The sequence below is a fragment of the Bombus impatiens genome, unplaced genomic scaffold (assembly GCF_000188095.3).
Source record: "Bombus impatiens unplaced genomic scaffold, BIMP_2.2 scf_0670, whole genome shotgun sequence".
Lineage (NCBI taxonomy): Eukaryota > Metazoa > Arthropoda > Insecta > Hymenoptera > Apidae > Bombus > Bombus impatiens.
The window spans coordinates 436,763-458,039 of record NT_177089.1 but is presented as its reverse complement, the minus strand read 5'-3'; the positions used below and the strand labels follow the sequence as shown (position 1 = coordinate 458,039).

Here is a 21,277-nt window from a genome sequence, read left to right as displayed (position 1 = left end):
AACTTTGTTTAAGGACATTCTTCTGAAATTCGATTTCAGTAACTCTTGTAGATATGAATTGAACAGTTTGCACGCACATATGTTGATATATAAATATCTAATATATGCATACAGTTACATATAAACTTCTTTTGGAATGAGATATTCTATTAGAAGGAATATTTGAAAATAAGTAAATTTCTAATATAAAGTTATAATGAATGTATATTTTTTGCTTATACAATGATCTTACTTTTCCTATTTTATTCGATAATTTGGATCAGAAATTGCGGCATTTGGATCACACGTAAAAGATATGGTTAACGCATATCGAGTTCCTGATTGTACTCTTTCAACTTCATGTAAATTCTCACTACCCGAAGTAAACATAGATACTCTACCTATAAAAGAAACTTGAAATAATATTTTCTCTCGCTTATTAACAGTATTTTTTCTTTGCAATCATCGTTTACCTTTACGAGGTTCTATCACAGTTTTTACATTATTTTTATCGACAAACATAAATCGACCTCCTTCAAAATCCCTTCCAAAATCGCTCAGATAAAGTAAAGTAGTATAGTGGAAAAATTCATATGTTTCCTATAATAAATATTAAAATTTCAAAATAGATAAATTATAAATTATTTAATAATTTATGAACCTTATCAACATGAGGATGCCAATATTCGTCATGTATTGTTTTTGCAGACACATTAGTTATTCGGGAAAAAAACGTAGGCTTTGTTAAAAATATTTTGTTTGAAGGTATTCCAAAGTTATGCGCTACTGCATGTTGTATCTTAGTCTTTGCTACTCTGCAAATGTTGTAGAATTACAAAATTGGAGATAATATTGTTTTAAATAACTATGAAGAATTTATATACTTATAAATTGCAAGATCAGCACTATTGAATATTTCTTTTGCTTCTGGTAAAGTGTAAATATCTATAAAGCCTTGACCTTTACTCAGAGCACCAGAATGAAGGTCCAAAATACTTGCACCTCCATCAGAACCAGCTAAATTCAAACCATTTACTGCCATTTTCAATAAAACATCAGTTTCTGTCGATGACACTAATTTATCTGTAACTATCCTTCCACATCTTTCGGGTACACATTCAGGATATGTACTTATTTCAGCTTCATAATCGCTTGAACATCTAACATTCACAGTGCGACTTAATAAAATCTCTTTCTGCTTAGCCAAATAAATTTCTTTACCCTGTCGACTACTATACCAAACTATGAATAATACTGCAAATATTAGGGCAGAACGAGACCATACCCTTTGATAAGGAAATCTTACAGAGGGCCCATATTTTCTGCAAAATAATAAATCTCATAAATTTTATTCATATATTTTTAAAATAATTTATCATAACCAAATTAGTAAAATACATTTTAGAAAAGTTATGTAAAATTAATCTTTTATAGATAACGTAGACTGTATAAAATATATCACATAAGAAAAAATATAGAAATGATATATGTATATTAAAAAGTAACATATCACATCGTAATATGAGAATGTCTAAACATATTAACCTATACAACAATATTTATGTTCAATTTACATTAAAAATTTTAATAAACAAGACGTAGCATTTTACTCATAGTAACTAATATTTGTAAATTTAGCACTTTACACAAATAAATTGTATTTTCAATAATGTTTTAAACTAATTGATTGATTTTTATTTCACATACAACTTGATATTTTCATTTGTGTCCTCTTTTACATTTTCTTCACTTTTCTCATCCTTTTGGTTTGTTTTTTCTTTTTTTACTTGCTTTTTTTTTGCTTTCTTAGTTTCTTGTGTCATTATTAATACAATTTCTTCGACAGTACTAACATCTGTACAAAAGACTTGCTTTCTGTTTGTTTCTATCACTGTATTTTTGATATACCTAATCTAGTATTATTAAGTACTACGTAAAACAAAAGTGAAAAATATTTCGAAGTGCGTTCAGTTACATCAAAATATTTCGAAATATATATATATATTTGCACGAGTTTTAGCGATATGTAGTAATATCCGATTTAATAATTTTGATATACATATCTAAAAATTGATACTCTCACTTTCGTTATAAATACAATCGAAAATGTTAAATATCATTGCAATTTGTCATTGGCAAACATGTAATATTTACCATTTACTTATATTTTTGTATTTTAGCCATCTATATCTCTTATAAGGTATTTTTTACATCATATCATTTTCAGTTTATAAATGTTTTTATTCGTTATTTATTTATTTGTACTTATGAACTAGCAATAGTCGGTAATATCTCAACCTTAAATCAAATATTAAGTCTATAAAATTGTTCATTGTATATTCATTTAATATTCATTTAATTTTATAAGCAACCGTTTTAAATAGTAATTGCACGATTCTTATGTCAAATTTCTTCGATTACCCTATTTCTTTAGACTTTTACAAATACTGGTTGACTTTTTGCAAATGGTACTGCTTTCGTTATCTACTATCTTATTTTCTCCAATAATATTTCTGCTTATAATTGAATTATTTACAACAGATGTAAAATTCGATGTTTGTTTTATTTTCATCAATGAAAAAGAATGCGATCAGCCAACGAATTATCACAATAGGGGTTAAAACAACCACCAATGGTACAAGTTTCAGTTAGTACTTGTAACCATGACTACACACGGTGAAGCATGGCCGCTCGATTAACAGTTTGCGAAGGAACATTGCGCAGAAAGGTAATCACGTACGTGGAATGTTGGTGAGCCAGATGGTTTTCGTCGTAAGTAAAAATTAAAATCATCATATTCGTTCGCGCTTTCCAAGTTACAGTGAATATTGAAATTCGAACGGACAACGTCTCCAATTCCTAACGCTTCCGGTAAAACTGCGATACGATAAACTTGAGCCGTTTGCTTAACTTTAGTCGTTTCGCCAGATTTCAAAACTTTTGAATTTTGTCTCACGTTCGCATTGAACGTACAAATTTCCAAAGTAATCCTTTTATAAGTAAATTCAATATTTGAGGATTAAGAAAGCGCAGTTAAATAATATATTAAAAATGTGCAAAATATATTAAAACAGGTGTTAATTATAGTACGATCCTACGTTGATTGATCGGTTTTGTTTTTTACGTGTTGGTTATTTGTATAATATTTTGTATATTGTATAATGTTAGCAGATATTGGCGAAGAATTGTAAACGATCGAATTGATTCAATTGATCGTGAATTTACCGAGATGAAATTTTTATTCTATTCAAATTCGACTTATCGCGTTCCATGTTATTCCACACTGTTCTTTAATATTAATTGTTCTTGCATCGGTATTTCGCGTAACATTTTTCAATATGATTTTGAAATAAAAATATTGAATGTCGGATAGCAAATGAATCACAATGAGTCACTTATTAATTCATTAATATTTATATCTTATTATTTAACTGCTGCTTAGATCCAGCGTTTTTTTTTTATTATACAATAACAGGCTCGTGTAAATTACCCAGAACTTTGCTGTCAAGTAAATTAGAAATATATTGCTAATCGTAGAAAATGAGAAAGTAACGCTATAACTTTTGATAGAAGGTCAGAACTTGAGTAATGGCCTATTATACATACACTTAGCCGGTCTCTTGAATCGTAAGACCTAAGAAAATCTATATTCTCGCATGACTGACCCGTTACGAAAATTGTCCACATGCGAACGTAAGGAAAATGCTAATCTTGATGTTGGCCTGCGTTGTTCTCATCGAACAAAATCATTCTAAAACGTAATTGGGTTACCGTACCTTTTTTGGTCGAAACTACTTACGTACAATATTAATTCTTGCAACATACAATCTTTTTATTTTGCAAAAATTTTAAATTCGAAATCTTTCAATTTCCGAGGTTTCAACGTTTTAAAATTCTCTAGTTGCCGATAGACAACGGATTTATATGACATGCGGATTTTTATGACACGCGGATTTATATGAATTGATATTTTTATGAATGAATAACTAAATGGATAGAACACGGTCAGAAATTTTGTTTGTCTCATTAAATATTACTACAGATAATACTGTATCTTGGATATTAATTTTTGCACATTACGCGTGCCTGTGCCTTCAAATTTTTCATAAATACGTAAAGACACAATCCGAAGTCCAGTTATAAAACAGCAATGATTGTTAGCGATTAACGATTTATATCATGCATTTAAAATTATCTATAATTTTTTTATCTTATTATTTTTTATTCGAATTGACGATAATGCTCCTTTACGTCAATTTTACATGTATTGACAAACGGACAAAAAATGTCACCAAATTATTTATTCATGTATTTAATTAAACATTTATCCATATAAACGACGTATAAAGTACACGTGTCTTTAACAAAATATGCTCATATATCTAAGAAGTAACAAGTGTCAATATTTCAAACTAAATGAAATTCAGTTAACAATTCAGTGCGATGGTACATGCCGGTATCGTCATACCGTTTCATATTTTACGAGCTGTATATCACAGCATTTTCTCGATAACATTTACGTTAGCGGTGAAACTTTAACTCCAACAACTTCCAACAAGTGGTATAAGCTAGTTGAAGTGTGTACAGCTTTTCCTTCGATCAATTGCACGATTTTTCTCTAGTAAAGATTTTTCATGATCGTTTATTGTTGTTATTGTTATCTTCGATATCAAACAAATCGTGCCGATCATCACTGTGATATCGACGAATATCATTGAACAACGAGGACACATAAAAGTTAATCTCAAAACATAATAAACTTTTAGCAATTTTAACTATTATCTGACTAGCGATGTTATAAATAGACCTTATCAGATGCAATAATTTACCCGTTATATCGAATTTTATTTCTCCAGGAAAAAAAAAGATAAAAGAAAGAGGGAAATAACAGTTAATCTGATAAAATTCTCCTTTTTTCCTTTTCTCTATCGCAGATTATAAAAGATAGACAAATAAATATTGATGAACACATAGATAGCTAATATATTAATTTATATAACGTATAGATAACTAACAGAAAAATTAAGCCCAGTGTCTACGAGTAATCTGCTAGACACGACCAATGTGATCTACGTCGATGTTCAATTAACGAAGCGTACAGTAAGATATATTTTGTTTTGTCATTATTTTAAAATGTCGAGCGACGAGGAAGACGCTTCTTTTCTATATCGATACATTCGTTTGTAGCTGCAAGGATTACTGGCAATGTCCGGTCGTCGCGACGAAAACTTCTGTTAATTGTTTTTTCGTGAACGGGTGCACATTGCTTCGCAATGACCGCTGCATGCAAACGTACTTGCCATTATCGCTATCAACGAGTCTAATACCCATCTATGAAACGTCGCTACGTAGATAGCCTTGGTAGGGTCTTAATCTTTCTATTTCGGGTCATGTAATATGAAAAAGTCTTATTTCGAATTAGCGATGAATTAGTAATAATTCACCGACGATACGAAATCTGAGAGAAAGATAAGATAAGTAAATTAATAATTTGATCAATTTAACCAAATACTTATCTATTATTTAAAAACATTTCTACAGGAAAAATGTGCGTTTCCGTTTGCTGAAAGGAACAGTAAAAGAACGCTTTGATTCTTTCTCGTGTTGCATAAGAGCCAGATGAACGCAACTACATATTGACATCAAAGTCGCTTTGTTAATGAAGCTTACGAAATGTCATAACAAATTCATAACAAATGAATATCCATTTTGTATAATTATATTACTTATCGAACGTTCTAATGGGCACTCTAATAACGACATTAACTAAACAATTCTTGTAAATTTAAATAGTTTTAGATAACTATTATAATGATTTAACGTACGTCATCTACTACGTACTATGCAAAAAGAATAATGATTATTACTCGGCTATTGAGTTATTATTACATTGCATTATCATAATCCTTACGAGCTATCATTAGTGAAAATCACGTTATTATTATTATGATTGGGAATTTACCAAAATACATTTTTTCATTTTGGAGATCAATAAAGTCAAATAAGTTTAATAATCATGATCGATATTTATTATCGTTATGATCATTATTGAGCGGAAAGTAAAAAGATGATAATGTTCGTAGGTGTTATAAACAAGGATAAGACGATGAAACAAAATTCGCATGATATTTCACGCGTGCTAATCGTTAAGGATTAAATTATTATTAATCATTAATAATATTATTAGGTACTAGTACTGCGAATGTGGAATTAGGAAAACAATCTGTCGAAATATTGTTTCGATGGAAAATTCAATCTAAGAATTTAATTTCTTTGAAACTAATCTTGAATCAATTTCCTCAAGGTCATGAAAAAAAGTGGCAATTTTTGTTTTAGAAATTAATATGATGCATCCAGAGTACTTTGAGACGAACAATCAGTCCGCAAGCTGAAGAAATGTTGTAAACCTTCGACGATTCGAACATCGATGAAAATGAATCGATACATAACATTAAACCAATTAGGAGATGGAACATTCGGTTCCGTTGTTCTCGGGGAACGCATCGATACCGGGGAAAAGGTTGCCATAAAAAGAATGAAGAGGAAATATTATTCGTGGGAAGAGGCGATGAATTTGCGCGAAGTTAAAGTAATACAAAAAAAAAAAAAAATAATTTATTTTATAGATCCTAGCAAGAGAATTCGTAATTTGATCTTATCGTTGGACTATGATGTTTGGCACATTATACACAAAATTTAAAATTCTAAAAGTGTATTGAACGGAATATCGTATGCAGAAATTTGTAAGATATACAAAGTAGAGTATGCGTTGTAATTTTTAGCTTGTCTTCTTTTTTATCAATTGGCAAGTAAATCTATAAACTTGTATAAAAATTCATAGTCTAGATAATAACTCGTTCCTATAAATGTACGTGTTATTTTGCGAATTCTTAGATTCCGTATATTCTTTGATTGTATCTAAAATTAATAAATATTTTATTCGCTGACGGAAATTAGTTATTAAAATAATTCCAGCTTTCAGAATGAAAAAGAAATTACTTAAATATTTTACTCGTTTGCAGTCCTTGAAAAAACTTAGTCACGCGAATGTAGTCAAATTGAAGGAAGTAATTCGTGAAAACGACGTGTTGTATTTCGTCTTCGAGTATATGAAGGAGAATCTTTACCAATTAATGAAGGACAGGTAAAAAAATTTTATTAAATTATCTATCCAACTTTTAACGAATTGGACTTTCATAAATGTATTATGCAACAGGGACAAACTTTTCCCTGAGCCGGTAATCAAGAACATAGTGTATCAGGTGCTTCAAGGACTGGCGTTCATGCATAAACATGGCTTTTTCCACCGCGACATGAAACCTGAAAATTTATTATGTATGGGGCCAGAACTGGTGAAGATTGCTGATTTCGGCCTGGCCAGGGAAATACGTTCAAGGCCGCCTTACACGGATTACGTATCCACCAGATGGTAATATCTATTTACTCAAACATTCGTTTAATCAATAATTATTATTAGTACGTTCAATTAACAATAATCGCACGAACAATTGACAAAATTATATTTCTCATCCGTTGGACGACTTATTTAAAATGAATAAGAAAATTGTAAAGTGATTTTTAACGAATAATAACGGATGACATAATAAAGAAATTTTTTTAATCTCCCTTTAATCTTTTGAGTCAGAGAAGGACAATATCTTATCTTTCAGTATCCGTACTTAAAATTAATACTATATATTAATATTTATAATAACGATAATAGAAACGAATATGAATTGAAATCCGTGAGAGAAACGAAGAATTTTCTTTTTAATTAATTTAAGGATCTCATTTCAGGTACAGAGCACCGGAAGTGCTGCTCCATTCCACGACTTACAACAGCCCGATCGACATTTGGGCGGTGGGTTGCATCATGGCCGAACTATACACGTTTCGGCCACTTTTCCCTGGGAAAAGCGAAATCGACGAAATCTTTAAAATATGTTCCGTCATTGGCACGCCGGAGAAGGATGATTGGCCAGACGGATATCAACTGGCTGCCGCTATGAATTTCAAGTTTCCAAACTTTTCTCGCACGTCGTTAACCGTTTTAATACCAAATGCTAGCCAAGAAGCAGTAATACTTATGGAAGATATGTTACAGTGGAATCCTATTAAAAGGCCTACAGCACAGCAATCCCTAAGGTAAAACTTTTACAAGTTACCTAGAGAATATCTGTACATTCGATTCATCCTGTAATGGATCAGCTAAATGGAACGGACAATTACAAAAATAATATTTCACCATTATTTGCTAGACTTTTATTTGTTGTACTTTTACTTTTAATTTTACTTATACTTTTTAAAGGTTTATTAATAGTGTTTATTTTATTGTATTAGTGATAATTTTGTTTCAACAAATTTTTTCATACAACGATAAATTAGGCAGAAACTTATGTAGTTGATCCACCTTGTAGACTATAACAAGAAATAACTAATAGCCATTGAAATAATGCTTTTATAGGTATCCCTATTTCCAAACGAACATCCCGCGTATAATTAATAGTACAAAGATCGGTGTCACATCTCAACGAGATCTCGTTTTGAACAAAGTGAATCTTCCACCCCCTGTTCCTAAACCGTACAATTACGCCCAGCAAGAAGTACTCAGGACTTCGATGGAATCCAGGTGAATTGAATCGATATTTATATCTTTATACCTTAACATACGAAGAGTTACACAAGGATCTCGATACTTTTTGATCGAATTTGTCTTGAATTGATAAATGTCAAATGCCAGCGATTTTCCAATATGTTTTTCTATATCAAAATTTAATTTCGACAAGTAAAAACAAAAAGTTTTTAAATTCGATTCTCTGGAAAACGAAGCATCCGATGCAATTTTGCTATTCTCGATTTCCGTTTTATCTTGAGGCATAGAATTTTCCTCTTAACTCATTTTATGTATTTGTTTCTTTCAATAAATGAAGTGACGAGCATAAAGTGCGTCATAGTTGTCGTAAGTTGCGAAACTTACGATTCCTGATAGTATTCTTATGAACTTATGAATCACTATGAGAAAATCGTTATGATACGAAATAATTAACATAATGTTGAGAAAACCTCCATCAAGGACTCGGTTTTGATAAAGAATATCTTAAGTTCTAACTTCATATGTTAAGAGCTATGAAATCGACGTTTAAAAATATCAAACGAGCTTGCACTTAATTACAGAGCACAAGAGAAAATGATGCAACAGCAGCAACAGCAAACGATACTACCTTTGTTGAACCATAATAGTTACATGCGCGAAAGCAATCCCCAAAAATTGGACGAGGACGAGTTTGCCGAGCTCTTGGGGTGCGTTGCTCGAATTTCCTAAATCGAAAAGCTGCGTATTAAGTAGGAATCCTCCCTGCGTACCGCGATACAACTCTATATAAAATCTAATCCTTGAATTGTCCACGTCAGTAGCAAGATCATTCCTGAGAACGTGAACGCAAAGCTAGTCCCAGAACGACTATACAAAGAGAACCGTGCCAATTGGAATGCCAATTATTTGCCAGAGAACACGCAGCAGAGCAACGGGAACTGGGTGCTGCCAGCTTGGAACGAGCCATCGACCATCAATTGGAATCAGTTGCAGCCATCAAACGTGAAGAATGGTCGAAAAGCATCGGGGAAGCAACATTACATCGCTGTGGCTCGATACGTCGCTGGTCCAAGTGCGAGTTTAGCGTCCAGGTATCGAATGTTTCGAGATCTACTAAAGCAAATCCTGATCCCTTGCTTGCTGACAATACTGGGATGTACGTTGTTGTATTGTACGATCTGGGAAAACGAGCTTCGCAAATGTTTCACGTGTCTGGACACGATAGGATATTTCTTTTGAGATTATTTCTTTTATTTACTCGTAATTAGATGCTGTTTAATGGACATGACTGATTTTCGAGAATCCTTTTCTCAGACTGGATTTTTTTTTATACTTTGTACACTATCCGCCTTCCATTGTAAATCAAAAGATGTTCAATAAATTAAATCGATGAATTCCTGAGATTCAAGTTTTTAATCGATTTATTTTAACCGAGGTTTCGTCTAATGGTTTCTCGTTTTCTTTTTTATTTTTGAAGAAACGGTGACTCCGACCCGAACAGGCCTAGATTAATACGGAACCTGGTTGGTCAACCGATAGAAAAGTACGAAGAATTCACCGATTCCTTCTGGGTACCTAAGAACTCTGTCGAGAATCAGACGAGACAATATTATATTCCACGAAATCGATACCTCACCGATCAAACTTTAAGGTTGCCTTATCCCAGCGTTTATGGTACACAGAATATCAGTAAGTATTTTTAACCTGGTCCATTTTTTAAGACAAATATTTCTTCTACATTTGGTCAGATACTTTCAACGTTGTTCATTGAATCTCGGTTATTAATCTATTACTATTAACAATTATGGGTTCGATAGAAAATACAAACAAAGGAACACATCAACCAATCGCATACGGAACTGTGCTGAACACAAAAGGCAGCGGAAGTCTTCATGGTCGAACAGACTGGGCTGCTAAGTATCTCAAATGACTGTTTGAAAACTATGCGTACATTTAACTTAGCGTATTCAATTTATTTAACTGTGATAGAATGGCGTTTACCATTTCATTCCACTGTAAAGGAAACATAAAGGTTTGACGGTCTTTAAGGGCATAATCACTTTGCTGATTAATCATTTTTTAAGCCGCTATAGTGATTATACTCTTAAACCGGCTTGGTTAATATCTCATGAACCGGCCTTAGCTTATTGTAATAGGTAGGGAAAATCTGGAAAAAAAGAGATTTGTATCACTTAAATTTGTTAACAAATATTATTGCGAATTATTACCAATTAAGTGACAGTATTTTGATAATACGTATAGCATTCAGTACATTAATTTGTCCCCTTCTTTTTTTAGTAAAGGAAAGAAAAAAAGCGAGATCAATTAATTGATGTAAGGGAAACTAATATAGGAGACAGTATCGATTAATGATAGTGATCAAGAGTGTAATGTTTGATTCGTAAAGAGTATTATACTTGGATAAGATATATTAAAGAATATAATATATATATATATACATATTTATTATTTGTACATGTTATTAATTACGATGTGGAGTAACTTCTAATACGTAGAAGACTAATGTAAAAATTGATCACATCTGCCCTTCTTTGTATACGTACTCTTTTAACGAGTATATATATATTAAAGGCTGTACAGAATATTACTCCATGTCGTATCTGACATACGGATAGTTACATTTTAATGAAAAATATGATTATCAAACAAAAGGACTCTCCGTATTTTCTACACACAATCGTTTAAGAAGCATTCTTATACTGTACACTCATAATCATACCTCATCACTCATTTCATAATTCTATTACGATTTTTTTTAGTAATCCTCGTATAAATTCCCCTAATTACGTTCGACCTTTGGAGTATCTTTCTCCCACGTGCATTTTTTTTTCTTTTCATCTCTTTTCTCTGACATAGGTTTTAGCAGATATATCATGGAACTTATATTGCAAGTTTACGATACTAATGAAAGGGCAATAAAAAATATACCGTAGTCGCCTAACGAACCACTAAAATATCTTTTCTCGCCTACGATGCGATTGTAAAACTGGAATTCATCTCATAAAAAAATATCTCAGAAAGGAACGTGCCGTGTTTTCGTTTTTTCCCTGTACTGAAGATCCCCCAACACTTTTCTCAAATTTTCCTATTCGATAAATTTTCAAAACCCCACTCCATATCTCGATATGTTGAGAGTAAAGATATACACATGACATGTATGTAACGACTTGTCGGTTTTCCGCGAATCTTAACAATCTTACTCCACACTGAGTCTGAAAAAGGTGTCGACGTTTTGTGCATCCGGATTACGATCGGATAAAACAAACCATCGTACAAGAGAAATTGTGATAGAATCGATGATACGAATCGAAGATTGATATGATTAATTTGCATTACCTCGAATTTGCGTGTGTATGGGTATGTATAGACAATTCTTACGTGTGCATGTTTTACGTGTAATCCCGGGTTCATGTGTGTGTTGTATGTTGTGTGTTTGTGTGTGTGTATGTATGTATGTATGCTTCATCTCTAAACGATTTCTAGATATATCTTGAATATATGAAATACAACTGTAAGCTGTTTGGATGGGTGGTACATTTGGTGAATATTACGCATATACATTTATCTATTAAGATGTAATCTTTTATACTTTGAAGTGTAATCCATCGTTGGAACGTTCGTAAAAATGCTTCCGAGCTTTAAATTGTCGGTTAAGTCCATTTAATTCACGAGCTTGGATGAGCTTCATTATGTGATTTAATATAAAACAAACGTTAAGAAAGAAATAGTGAAAAGAATTCTGGTAAAGAATCTACCCTTTCTTCTCTTTTTTAATTATACGTTTAACTTCTATATGAGAACGCGTGAAAATATGATCTTTTGCAGAGTGTACCTATCCAGTGTGTAAAGTTTCATTCAGTGGCTACAAAGATTGAGAATATTTGATTATAAACCTTTCCAGGCAACAATATGGATATGTTTCTGGGCGTATTAACTTAGGTAAAAAACTACGCGCTCGAAAAAAACACATGCTTTTCTTCTTTTCTTCTTCTTTCATCGTTTTCTTCGTTTCATACGGAAGTATGTTGTAAGTATATATATCTTACATTTATAATTATTAACTATTCACGCAGACATATAACAATCTCTTACAGAATATACTTGCACGATAACTAGATCGCGTAAATTTGCTACGTCTCAACCATTGATCTAACAAGTGCAGTGCTCAGAACTACCAGGAAGGACTTTGAATATCGTTCGGATATAATTTTCCTCTTTTTCGTGTCGTTCCGGACAGTTCTAGGATTAACATAAAGTTAACAAGTTTTAAATTAGAAAACAACTCATCGAAGGATATGATTTAATCCTTAAATGATACGAAGTCAAATACTATTTTCAGTAGCAGATTATTCTTTTTTATCTAGACAGAAACTTTAAGAGAAATATTATTTTCTTAATTCTTAAAATTACCTAAATAAATAAAGGAACACTATGAGTTAACGCATTAGGATTGTCTCTGTCGAGTTACGATTATTCGTCATCATATTATTTAAGGATTAAAAAGATCTTTTGCTCTCCTTCTCACGTGCAACAAATTTTACAGCTATATATTTGAATCTTTTTTTTGCGTTTAACAATAAAATTTAATAAGTAGATGGCTATAAAATTAGCCACAATTATATAAAAGACACAATAATATCATCGAAGAAGACTTTTAAAGCTTTTTTCTGGCTTAATTATTCTACAGGAGTTAAAAAGAAGTATTTATTCGACGTAATGTGGATACAACATTACTCCGTGTTTGTTTTATTGACTCCTGATCACTCTTTTTGTTAAAAATATCATTTACTCGTTAATAAATTCCGGTAAAAACTCGAGTAAATAATTACTGCAATATTTACGAAATCATAAGGATCGAGAATTCGAATTTTTGTGTGTGTGTTCAATCTGGCGATTTTAACTATCGTTCTGTGGAATCAAAATCTCTTTAACATTTTACAAATTTATTGGTATCATTTTGTACGGGAAATACTGCGATAATTCAAACGAATAAATAATTATAATCTACAAATCAATAAATAAGATTCTATATCATAATAAATTATTTGAATAAATTTATTTAGATAGAGCACCAGATTCAACACAGCACACAAACATGCGTATCCTAGTGTTGTAAAATTGCATTATTAACTGAAGCGGTAACGTTAACAAACATCTTCGGGGATATAGTCGTGGATGTTTCCATCACACCAGTAGTTAATGTACTAACGGTAGTATTATTAGACATCAAAGTGGATGTTAAAACAGTTGACAAGACAGTTACAGTAGTTTTTACCTTTGGTGTAACGTTCTCTAACGTGGGTAATGCGGAAGACATAATAGTTGTTAAAATGCTTGGTGTTGTATTATTAAGTGGCATTACTGATGGATTTAATGCATTAAAGCATACATCTTTCGACTGGACTGGTAGCTCGAAACGAGTATCCAGTATGTATGCGAATAACGAGCCTACTGTCAAACCTGTAGTATACGACAAAGTCATAATATTCCCTAAAAAGATACAGTAACGTTATAAGAAATGAGAAATGAAATCGTAAATGAAAATTTAAATATACATATAGTATATAATACCTGCTAATTCACGATGTCCCTCCGGTACTTTGGTAGGTGCCTGCATCATTGGTACCGATCCAACGATACCATTTGTCACGCCAAGCAAGCAAGAAAGTAGCAATGGATATCCCTCTCCAGAAAATATTGGAGTACTTCTAGGTAATGCACAAAGTAGAAATAAAGGAATCAATATAACTCGAACACTCGCAAATGATAGTAACTGGGTACGTTTCCAATCATAAGGAATCAAAGCAAGTATCTGAAATATTAAATAACAAGATATCCATATCCCAAATTTTTAAACTGTTAAATTTTAGGTGAATGTATATTCAGCGAATATATATTCGAGACATTAAAATTCTTTATACCTTGCCCAATACATCAGAAGCATTAAACGCTGTCATCAAAATTACCGGCATCCATGATCCAAGCTCACAAGAAATAATTTCTGACATAATTCCAGGGTACAAACAAAGTGTTACAAAGTATGCTAGACCAATACTAGCCATATATGGGCATATTATCTTTGCTACTTCGAGTCTTGCAAGAAAACCCTCTTAAAAAATATCATATATGTTAGTTTTTCGTAAAGAAAAATTAATTTTATGGTATAATAAAAATGTAGAATTAAAGAATATGGTACTTTTGATTTCAGACCACGGTTTACTAGTTTGAGTTCCATACGTTCCCCTCATAACAACTACATCTTCAACTTTGTATGTAGGACCAGCGCTACCAGGAGGATTTCCTGATGGCGCGCCAGGTTCATATACTGGGTTACTGAATGAGAATGGCGAATACTGATTTGATCCTAAAAATAAAAACTATTGACTTATTACCACAAATAAATGTTATTCGACGCACTAGAAATAAATTGTAATTTTTACCATTTAGCTCGGTGTTTCCACTTGCAGATTCATTTCCTAAAGGACTAGTCTGAATCTTTAGAACCCCATACTGACCTTTCGAAGGGTCCCCGACCTGATCCAATGGATCCATCTATTCACAAAAAACATTTAATATTATTTAATTAAAATTGTTGGTTAATAATAATTGATACGTACCAAACCAACATCTTCCGTCGGTTCTAATGTAATTCGATTTCTTTCTTGACATAATGTTATATAAAACTGCACGAAATCAGTCTTGCGAACTTTTTGGTTTAGTAAGAAGCACATTAGAATCGTGCTATTCGATAAAACGAAAAACATGGATGTGTTGCTACGTTCATCGTCAAGCAAAGACTTTGTTAATATTCGATTGATTGATACCCAAAGGCCAGCAATGCCTACAAGAAAATACATGTTTTTTTTAAATATTTCGTCAATTAGGTACTTTAAATAAAACAATTATTTAAGTGTTTATTTCTCACTTTCTCCAATCATCACCGCCTGCGTGTATCGACTGGGAAGCATGGAAGTGTATCCGTAAAAGCTCGATTGTTGAACTAATTAAAAAATAGCAATTTTAATATAAAATGTGAATTTTCATGGGATTCATGACACAAAGCATTCTTTACCGGTACAGCCCAGCGATACTATTGCAACGACGACTAAATTAATCGTGTAAGAAGTAGCCACGTTAAAAGGCTCCCACCAGATCTCGGAAATCACAACAAAATTTAAGGTGACGAAGGCTACCAGATATCCTACAATTCATATTAGTGTATTAAATAATACTATTTTCATACAAAATGTTTTTTTCATGCTTTTAATACAAAAATGTTAATTGTTAAATGTTAACTGACTGCTAATTCTTACCAAATGTTATCCGTGTGTTTAGGGACAATGTTTCGATCAAAATATTATTTGCAAAAACCGCGAAAAAGGCCATGATAATGTAGACAACTGACATATCGAATATTACAGTAGTTCCGGGATACCTCGCTTGAAAAAAGTCCACCGCTATGATGAAACTGTAAGAAACAGAAACATCGACGTTACGTTCCATGAATAATAAACTCACCTAATTAATATTTTTTTATTAGGAATATCTTTTACTAACAGTCTACTACTAAGTATAGCCATGCAATATTCTCATATGACCATCCCTGAGATCATTGATCGATTTTCAACAAGCATTTACGATCTAGAATCACTATTAAAAGTACAGTGGATCTTTATGCAATATTCCGCGTTATACGAATTGTTCTTTGATATCAGCTATACCAGTTCGAGGATAAGAGATAAATTTTTACATCCTTTATAACCATTAGCTTCCCTATATATAAATACGGTGGCTACAAAAAGTATTTGCATAACATTGTATTTATCATAGCATTTATAAATAAATTAAACAGATCCAAGTACATTACATTTCGTATCATTTAGTAGCATGTTTACATGATTACACAAATTTGATGCTATGGAAATGAAGTACATAAAATCTGTTAAAGAAAAATTCTTCATTGCAAAAAAAGAAGGTTCAAATATTTTTTCTAGCCGCTATATACAGCTTATCGCGCTTCACGAGTATTGTCACGATCTTCTCATCGCGTTATACGAATCAGCGTTATGCAAGTCCACTGTATATCAAAACATAAGGTATACATGGTTTTGGTGTTCGACATAAGCATGCACAAGCGTATACCGCAAGTTCGATTTTACTTTCAAGAAAAGATTGTAAATTAAAGATACAGAGGTCTTTGACACTCGATTGCCGACACACGGAAGAATATAGTGTCTGATTGCGGCGTGACCTGTTGTACGGCAAGAGGAATCCTATGCCGCCAAGTATAAGGGCGAAGTAGATGAAGTTGCATTTGTCAACAGGCGGTGACAGATGAGTGAATCCATTGGAAAATTTGAATTCGTTCATGCCCCTCGCCTTCCCTAACTGCACGTAGCCCCGGCTCAAATTTTCATCCATGTCTGCCGTGATCGACGCGTATTAAGAATGAGAAAAACAGTAATCAATTAGCCGTTGAACTGTTTTATGATTTCATTGTTTTCAGAAGAATTTCAACTGGGCGGCTTTTACTAAAAAAGAACCGTCTGATTCCACTACACCATGCACTTCCTGCCAATCGGTTAATTGCACCTGATCACTGCCTTATTTATTTCTTTACGCGTAGTACAGACGTGATTGTCTTCGTGCACTGGCGCATGCTTTGAAAATTTGCGGCATTGATTTCTGCGTGCGCACTTGCGTCTCTAACCCCCGTGTTACCGCGAATTTTAAATATAGGAATTTAAACTTTTTTCGTTTCAACATTTTGGGCTAAATCATGACGATGTTTCAACTCGGGAAGCACTATTGATGTTCTCATATAAATCTTTGGAGAATTTCCAGCCATCGACCTTGTAAATTCGCATATAAAATAATTATTTGGTATTAAGCATTTAGTTCCACGAATGCTTTTGAGTCTGAGTAGATATGCTACAAAATATCGATTTAAATAAGGCAAGAATCGTTTCAGAACACAAGTATCGAGAGATATGGTTCCCCTTATTTTTCATATTAGTTTCTAGAGTAAACATAAATTGTAAATGAAGTATATCCTCGAGAAATATATACGAAAATGTATACGCGTTTCAATTCTGCTTTAGCGCTAAGGTATTGCATCAGTTTGTTATAATCATATTTTAGTATAGGTTTGCATATATATATATATGTAATACTTTATGCATGTTTAAATTTTTATCAGTTAGTAAAGTATTTTGAACAATATCATCAAAAATATTTTAATTGAGAAAGATGATTACGCATTTATGTGAAATATAAGTTCACCATATACGTATTGTGCACATATATATATCGTTAGATATATTGTATTGAGATAAGTGCGCGTGCGCACTGCGCCATACTTATCACTTATGAATCAGCTGATGAAGGAAGATTGTTGCTGGAAATTTCAACAGTATTGGAGAAAACGTTAAAAAAATATGTCGTTAAATACAGCGCACGCTAACGGGGGCGTTCTAATACACGCCGGAGAATGGTAAGTTATAAAATATGTTAGCAACTTTTGATAATGTGATCGTTGTTTCACATGTTCTTGCTTATGACGTTTTTACAACGTAGTTATCGTCGTGGCCTTCCGAATGTAACTTCCTTTTTATCAATAATCGTTTCTCTGAATAATGATTACTACATCAAAGATATATCAAATATTTGCAGTAAAATTGTTAGAATTAATACAAATCATCGTCATTTCAGTTCTTTCTATATTATACTAAGTACGATATAAACAAATAAAATCTTTATTTATTTAGCATATTATTATTTTGTGACAATGTCACAATGGAATTCCATGGACCAGAACAAGTGGAATTTGCTGGTACCAAATATGGTAGATTATACCTGACCACCCATCGAATGATTTTTAATGCCAAAGATCTCAAAGAAAGGATGCAGTCATTTAGTTTTCCTTTTATAACACTATGTGATGTTGAAATAGAACAGCCAATATTTGGTGCTAATTACATCAAAGGTAAATGCCGTGCCCAACCAAATGGCAATTGGATTGGAGAATGCAAGTTCAAGTTGCATTTCAAAAGTGGTGGTGCAATAGAATTTGGTCAAGCTATGTTAAGAGCAGCAGCAATGGGTAAGTTCGTTATAATTAGTTATCTTAACAGATATAAACTTTAATAATTCTCTCTTATTGTCTGTCTATGAACATTACGATGCCTCGTATATAACTGTTTTTACCTATTTGTAGCTCAGCGTAATGGACCTGCAAATGATGCTCCACCACCATACCAACCACCAACATCAAATTGGTACGCAGCTCCACCACCTGCTTACCAAGCAACACAGACTGGCTATTATGGGTGGCTTCCACAAAATGATGCATTTTCACATACTCCACCAGGTTAAACATCTATTTTTCTCTAAGATTTTTTCAATGTAATAAAAACCTTATTAGTTTTCTTACAATTAGCACAATTTTAATGTTTTATACACACATAAGGAATGTAAATTTATATTGTATAGCAAACAGTGTATATATGACGGATATGCCACCACCATATCCTGGTATAAATACACCTTATCAAGGATATGCAAATGTACCGCCACAAGGTGCATGGGGCACTTCCAGTCAACAACCTAATTGGACACCACCTCAACAAAATGGAGCACCTGGGTGGGCTAATCCAAGTTATAATGCCCAACCAATGTCCCAAGCAGGTGCGTATCCAAACTATGGACAGCCAGCATATAACAGTTATCCACAAAATCCTCCACCATATACTCCATATTCTCAAGGTAATAATTATACACAGTCTGGCTATTACCCACAACAAAATCCTTACAATCCATACCCATCTAATTACTAATTATTAAACATATGAGGCTACATGTTTTGTGTATGCATGTTTGTATCATACTTTATCTGAATAATGGCCAAATTTTCAAAAGTCTTTAAAATAAATTATAATAAATGAAAGATAAAAAAATATTAAAGTTAGTATATTAAAAGTGCAAAGAAGGAACATATGAATAAACTTGTATCTTATACTATTCTTTATGACATGAGGATCATATGATATAATACATACACATAACAGTGAATATCAAATTATTTTTAAATATTTGTTTTTTATCAATTATTATTGTATATTAAAGTATTATATTTTTGCTGCTTCGATCATATATAGCTTTGTGATGATCATTATAATACAAGAACATATTATGTTATTAAAATTTAGCCAAATATAACTTGCTGTTTTTATTTAAACCCACCAATTTGAAATATTGCTTTATTATAAAAATCATATATATTTCATTTGTAAAATAATCGAACAATAATACTATAGTTTTTATTTCACTTGAAAAACTTTAAGTATTAAATATTATGCAACATTATTGCACAACAGGTTTGGTTGACCTGCAGTAAGGTTGACTTTCACTATGCTCAGTTATTATCACATAGTTGTCAGAGGTAGTTCAAAAATACGCGAGTGTTATTATCGCTCGTTAATTATTTTTTATTTGTTTATTCGTTACTGTAAATTATCAAAACAGTATATCAATCGTTAATTTTGTTTCTTTTTTGTTAAAATAGCACTAGGAAGAATATAGATTTTTAGCATATTCAATGACTCATTCAACCAAAGTGTCCTTTCACAAAATATTGCTACTCTATTACTGTTTGAAAAATTGTGTTAATTTATTAATTTTTTAAACAAACTATCTCAAGATCCATGTGAAAATATTGAAAGTGATTTGCTTTATGATTTTATCTACATGATAAAATTTATCAATACTGTTATAAAATAAATAAAATTCTTAAAATCTTAGAAAGACCAAACTACGAAATATTTAAAAAATCAATTTGTCTCAATATCTTTTATAAAAATAAAAAATGCCAGATCAATTTAAATTTACTACTTCAAATATGTACAAATGTATGTGACTTATCATAAATTTAAATATATTTTCAAATAAAAATTTAATGTTTTTGTTATATAAGTGTTTTATTCCTTTTATCATTTACAGATGCAAAAGCAGCAGAAGCTGCTCAAAGTGCATATTATGATCCAAATAGACCCCAGTGTGCCTATGTTCCACCTCCTGCATACTATGTAAGTAGAACATTCATTATATAATTTCTAAATATTATCTGGGAATCAAAAATTAATACTACAAATAAATGTTCCTTTGTATATATCTTAGGAAAGTCCACCAAGTTTTCAACAGGCAACAGAGAAAAAGGATCAGTAGAAATGCAACCTTGAAGTCTGAAAATGATGATGTAACATCAGCATTGTTCAATTAGTATTATATGTATGATATGCTGTATTGCATAGCAACAGGTATATGCATTCCACTTTAAGTTCTGATATATGTCGTTTTGGTGTGTGTAATTAAATGAAACAATATTTCTATCTTTCCTATGCTATCCACAATTTTTAAATATAACACGATATATTGTACTTTTATGCTTCAAAGTTTGCGAGTATTTATACTTGCAATGTCAAACTGTATAAACGATTTATAAAAAAAAATTCTATCGCGTTGTGTTTTATGCAATTAAATGAATATATAAAATAAAAGTTGCTATATATGAGTATGCAGGGAAAATCACATTGAAACACTTTATCTATATTCATATATTTTATTAAAAATTATAGGTTGAATATATTTGTACATGTACATACATATATATAATTAAATATAAAATAA

General features: G+C 31.9%; 4 protein-coding genes across 8 annotated transcripts; 2 read left to right on the top strand and 2 right to left on the bottom strand.

Annotated features, from left to right (window-relative positions):
• Positions 1–186: 186 nt before the first annotated feature.
• Positions 187–1,930, bottom strand: LOC100742797 (2-oxoglutarate and iron-dependent oxygenase domain-containing protein 3). Its single transcript, XM_003492276.4, has 5 exons — positions 1,687–1,930; positions 864–1,301; positions 641–794; positions 453–579; positions 187–380 (listed from the first exon to the last, which is right to left on the bottom strand). The coding sequence occupies exons 1-5, from the start codon at positions 1,800–1,802 to the stop codon at positions 238–240; spliced, it is 978 nt and encodes a 325-aa protein (XP_003492324.1). The 5' UTR covers positions 1,803–1,930; the 3' UTR covers positions 187–237.
• Positions 1,931–2,562: 632 nt separating this feature from the next.
• LOC100742679 (serine/threonine-protein kinase ICK) lies at positions 2,563–11,848 on the top strand. 4 transcript variants are annotated; one of them, XM_024370144.2, is made up of 10 exons: positions 2,563–2,751; positions 6,316–6,568; positions 7,002–7,123; positions 7,196–7,408; positions 7,777–8,124; positions 8,444–8,608; positions 9,154–9,279; positions 9,394–9,663; positions 10,050–10,261; positions 10,381–11,848. In XM_024370144.2, the coding sequence occupies exons 2-10, from the start codon at positions 6,407–6,409 to the stop codon at positions 10,500–10,502; spliced, it is 1,740 nt and encodes a 579-aa protein (XP_024225912.1). In that variant the 5' UTR covers positions 2,563–2,751; positions 6,316–6,406; the 3' UTR covers positions 10,503–11,848. The 4 variants fall into 4 exon arrangements, with proteins under 4 accessions (XP_024225912.1, XP_024225913.1, XP_012245320.1 ...); XM_024370145.2 differs by having other exon boundaries at positions 9,391–9,663; positions 10,390–11,848; XM_012389897.3 differs by having other exon boundaries at positions 9,391–9,663.
• On the bottom strand, positions 11,342–17,014 carry LOC100742563 (equilibrative nucleoside transporter 4). The gene is made up of 10 exons (XM_003492274.4): positions 16,845–17,014; positions 15,907–16,061; positions 15,666–15,794; positions 15,519–15,593; positions 15,211–15,434; positions 15,034–15,145; positions 14,790–14,957; positions 14,515–14,702; positions 14,165–14,405; positions 11,342–14,083 (listed from the first exon to the last, which is right to left on the bottom strand). Exons 1-10 carry the CDS (start codon positions 17,012–17,014, stop codon positions 13,698–13,700), a joined length of 1,848 nt encoding a protein of 615 aa, XP_003492322.1. The 3' UTR covers positions 11,342–13,697.
• An 878-nt stretch (positions 17,015–17,892) lies between these two features.
• LOC100742227 (WW domain-binding protein 2) lies at positions 17,893–21,099 on the top strand. Of its 2 annotated transcripts, XM_003492271.4 has the most exons (6): positions 17,893–18,086; positions 18,361–18,695; positions 18,810–18,962; positions 19,085–19,279; positions 20,591–20,676; positions 20,768–21,099. In XM_003492271.4, the coding sequence occupies exons 1-6, from the start codon at positions 18,031–18,033 to the stop codon at positions 20,813–20,815; spliced, it is 873 nt and encodes a 290-aa protein (XP_003492319.1). In that variant the 5' UTR covers positions 17,893–18,030; the 3' UTR covers positions 20,816–21,099. The 2 variants fall into 2 exon arrangements, with proteins under 2 accessions (XP_003492319.1, XP_012245328.1); XM_012389905.3 differs by lacking the exons at positions 20,591–20,676; positions 20,768–21,099 and having other exon boundaries at positions 19,085–19,560.
• The last annotated feature ends 178 nt before the right edge of the window (positions 21,100–21,277 follow it).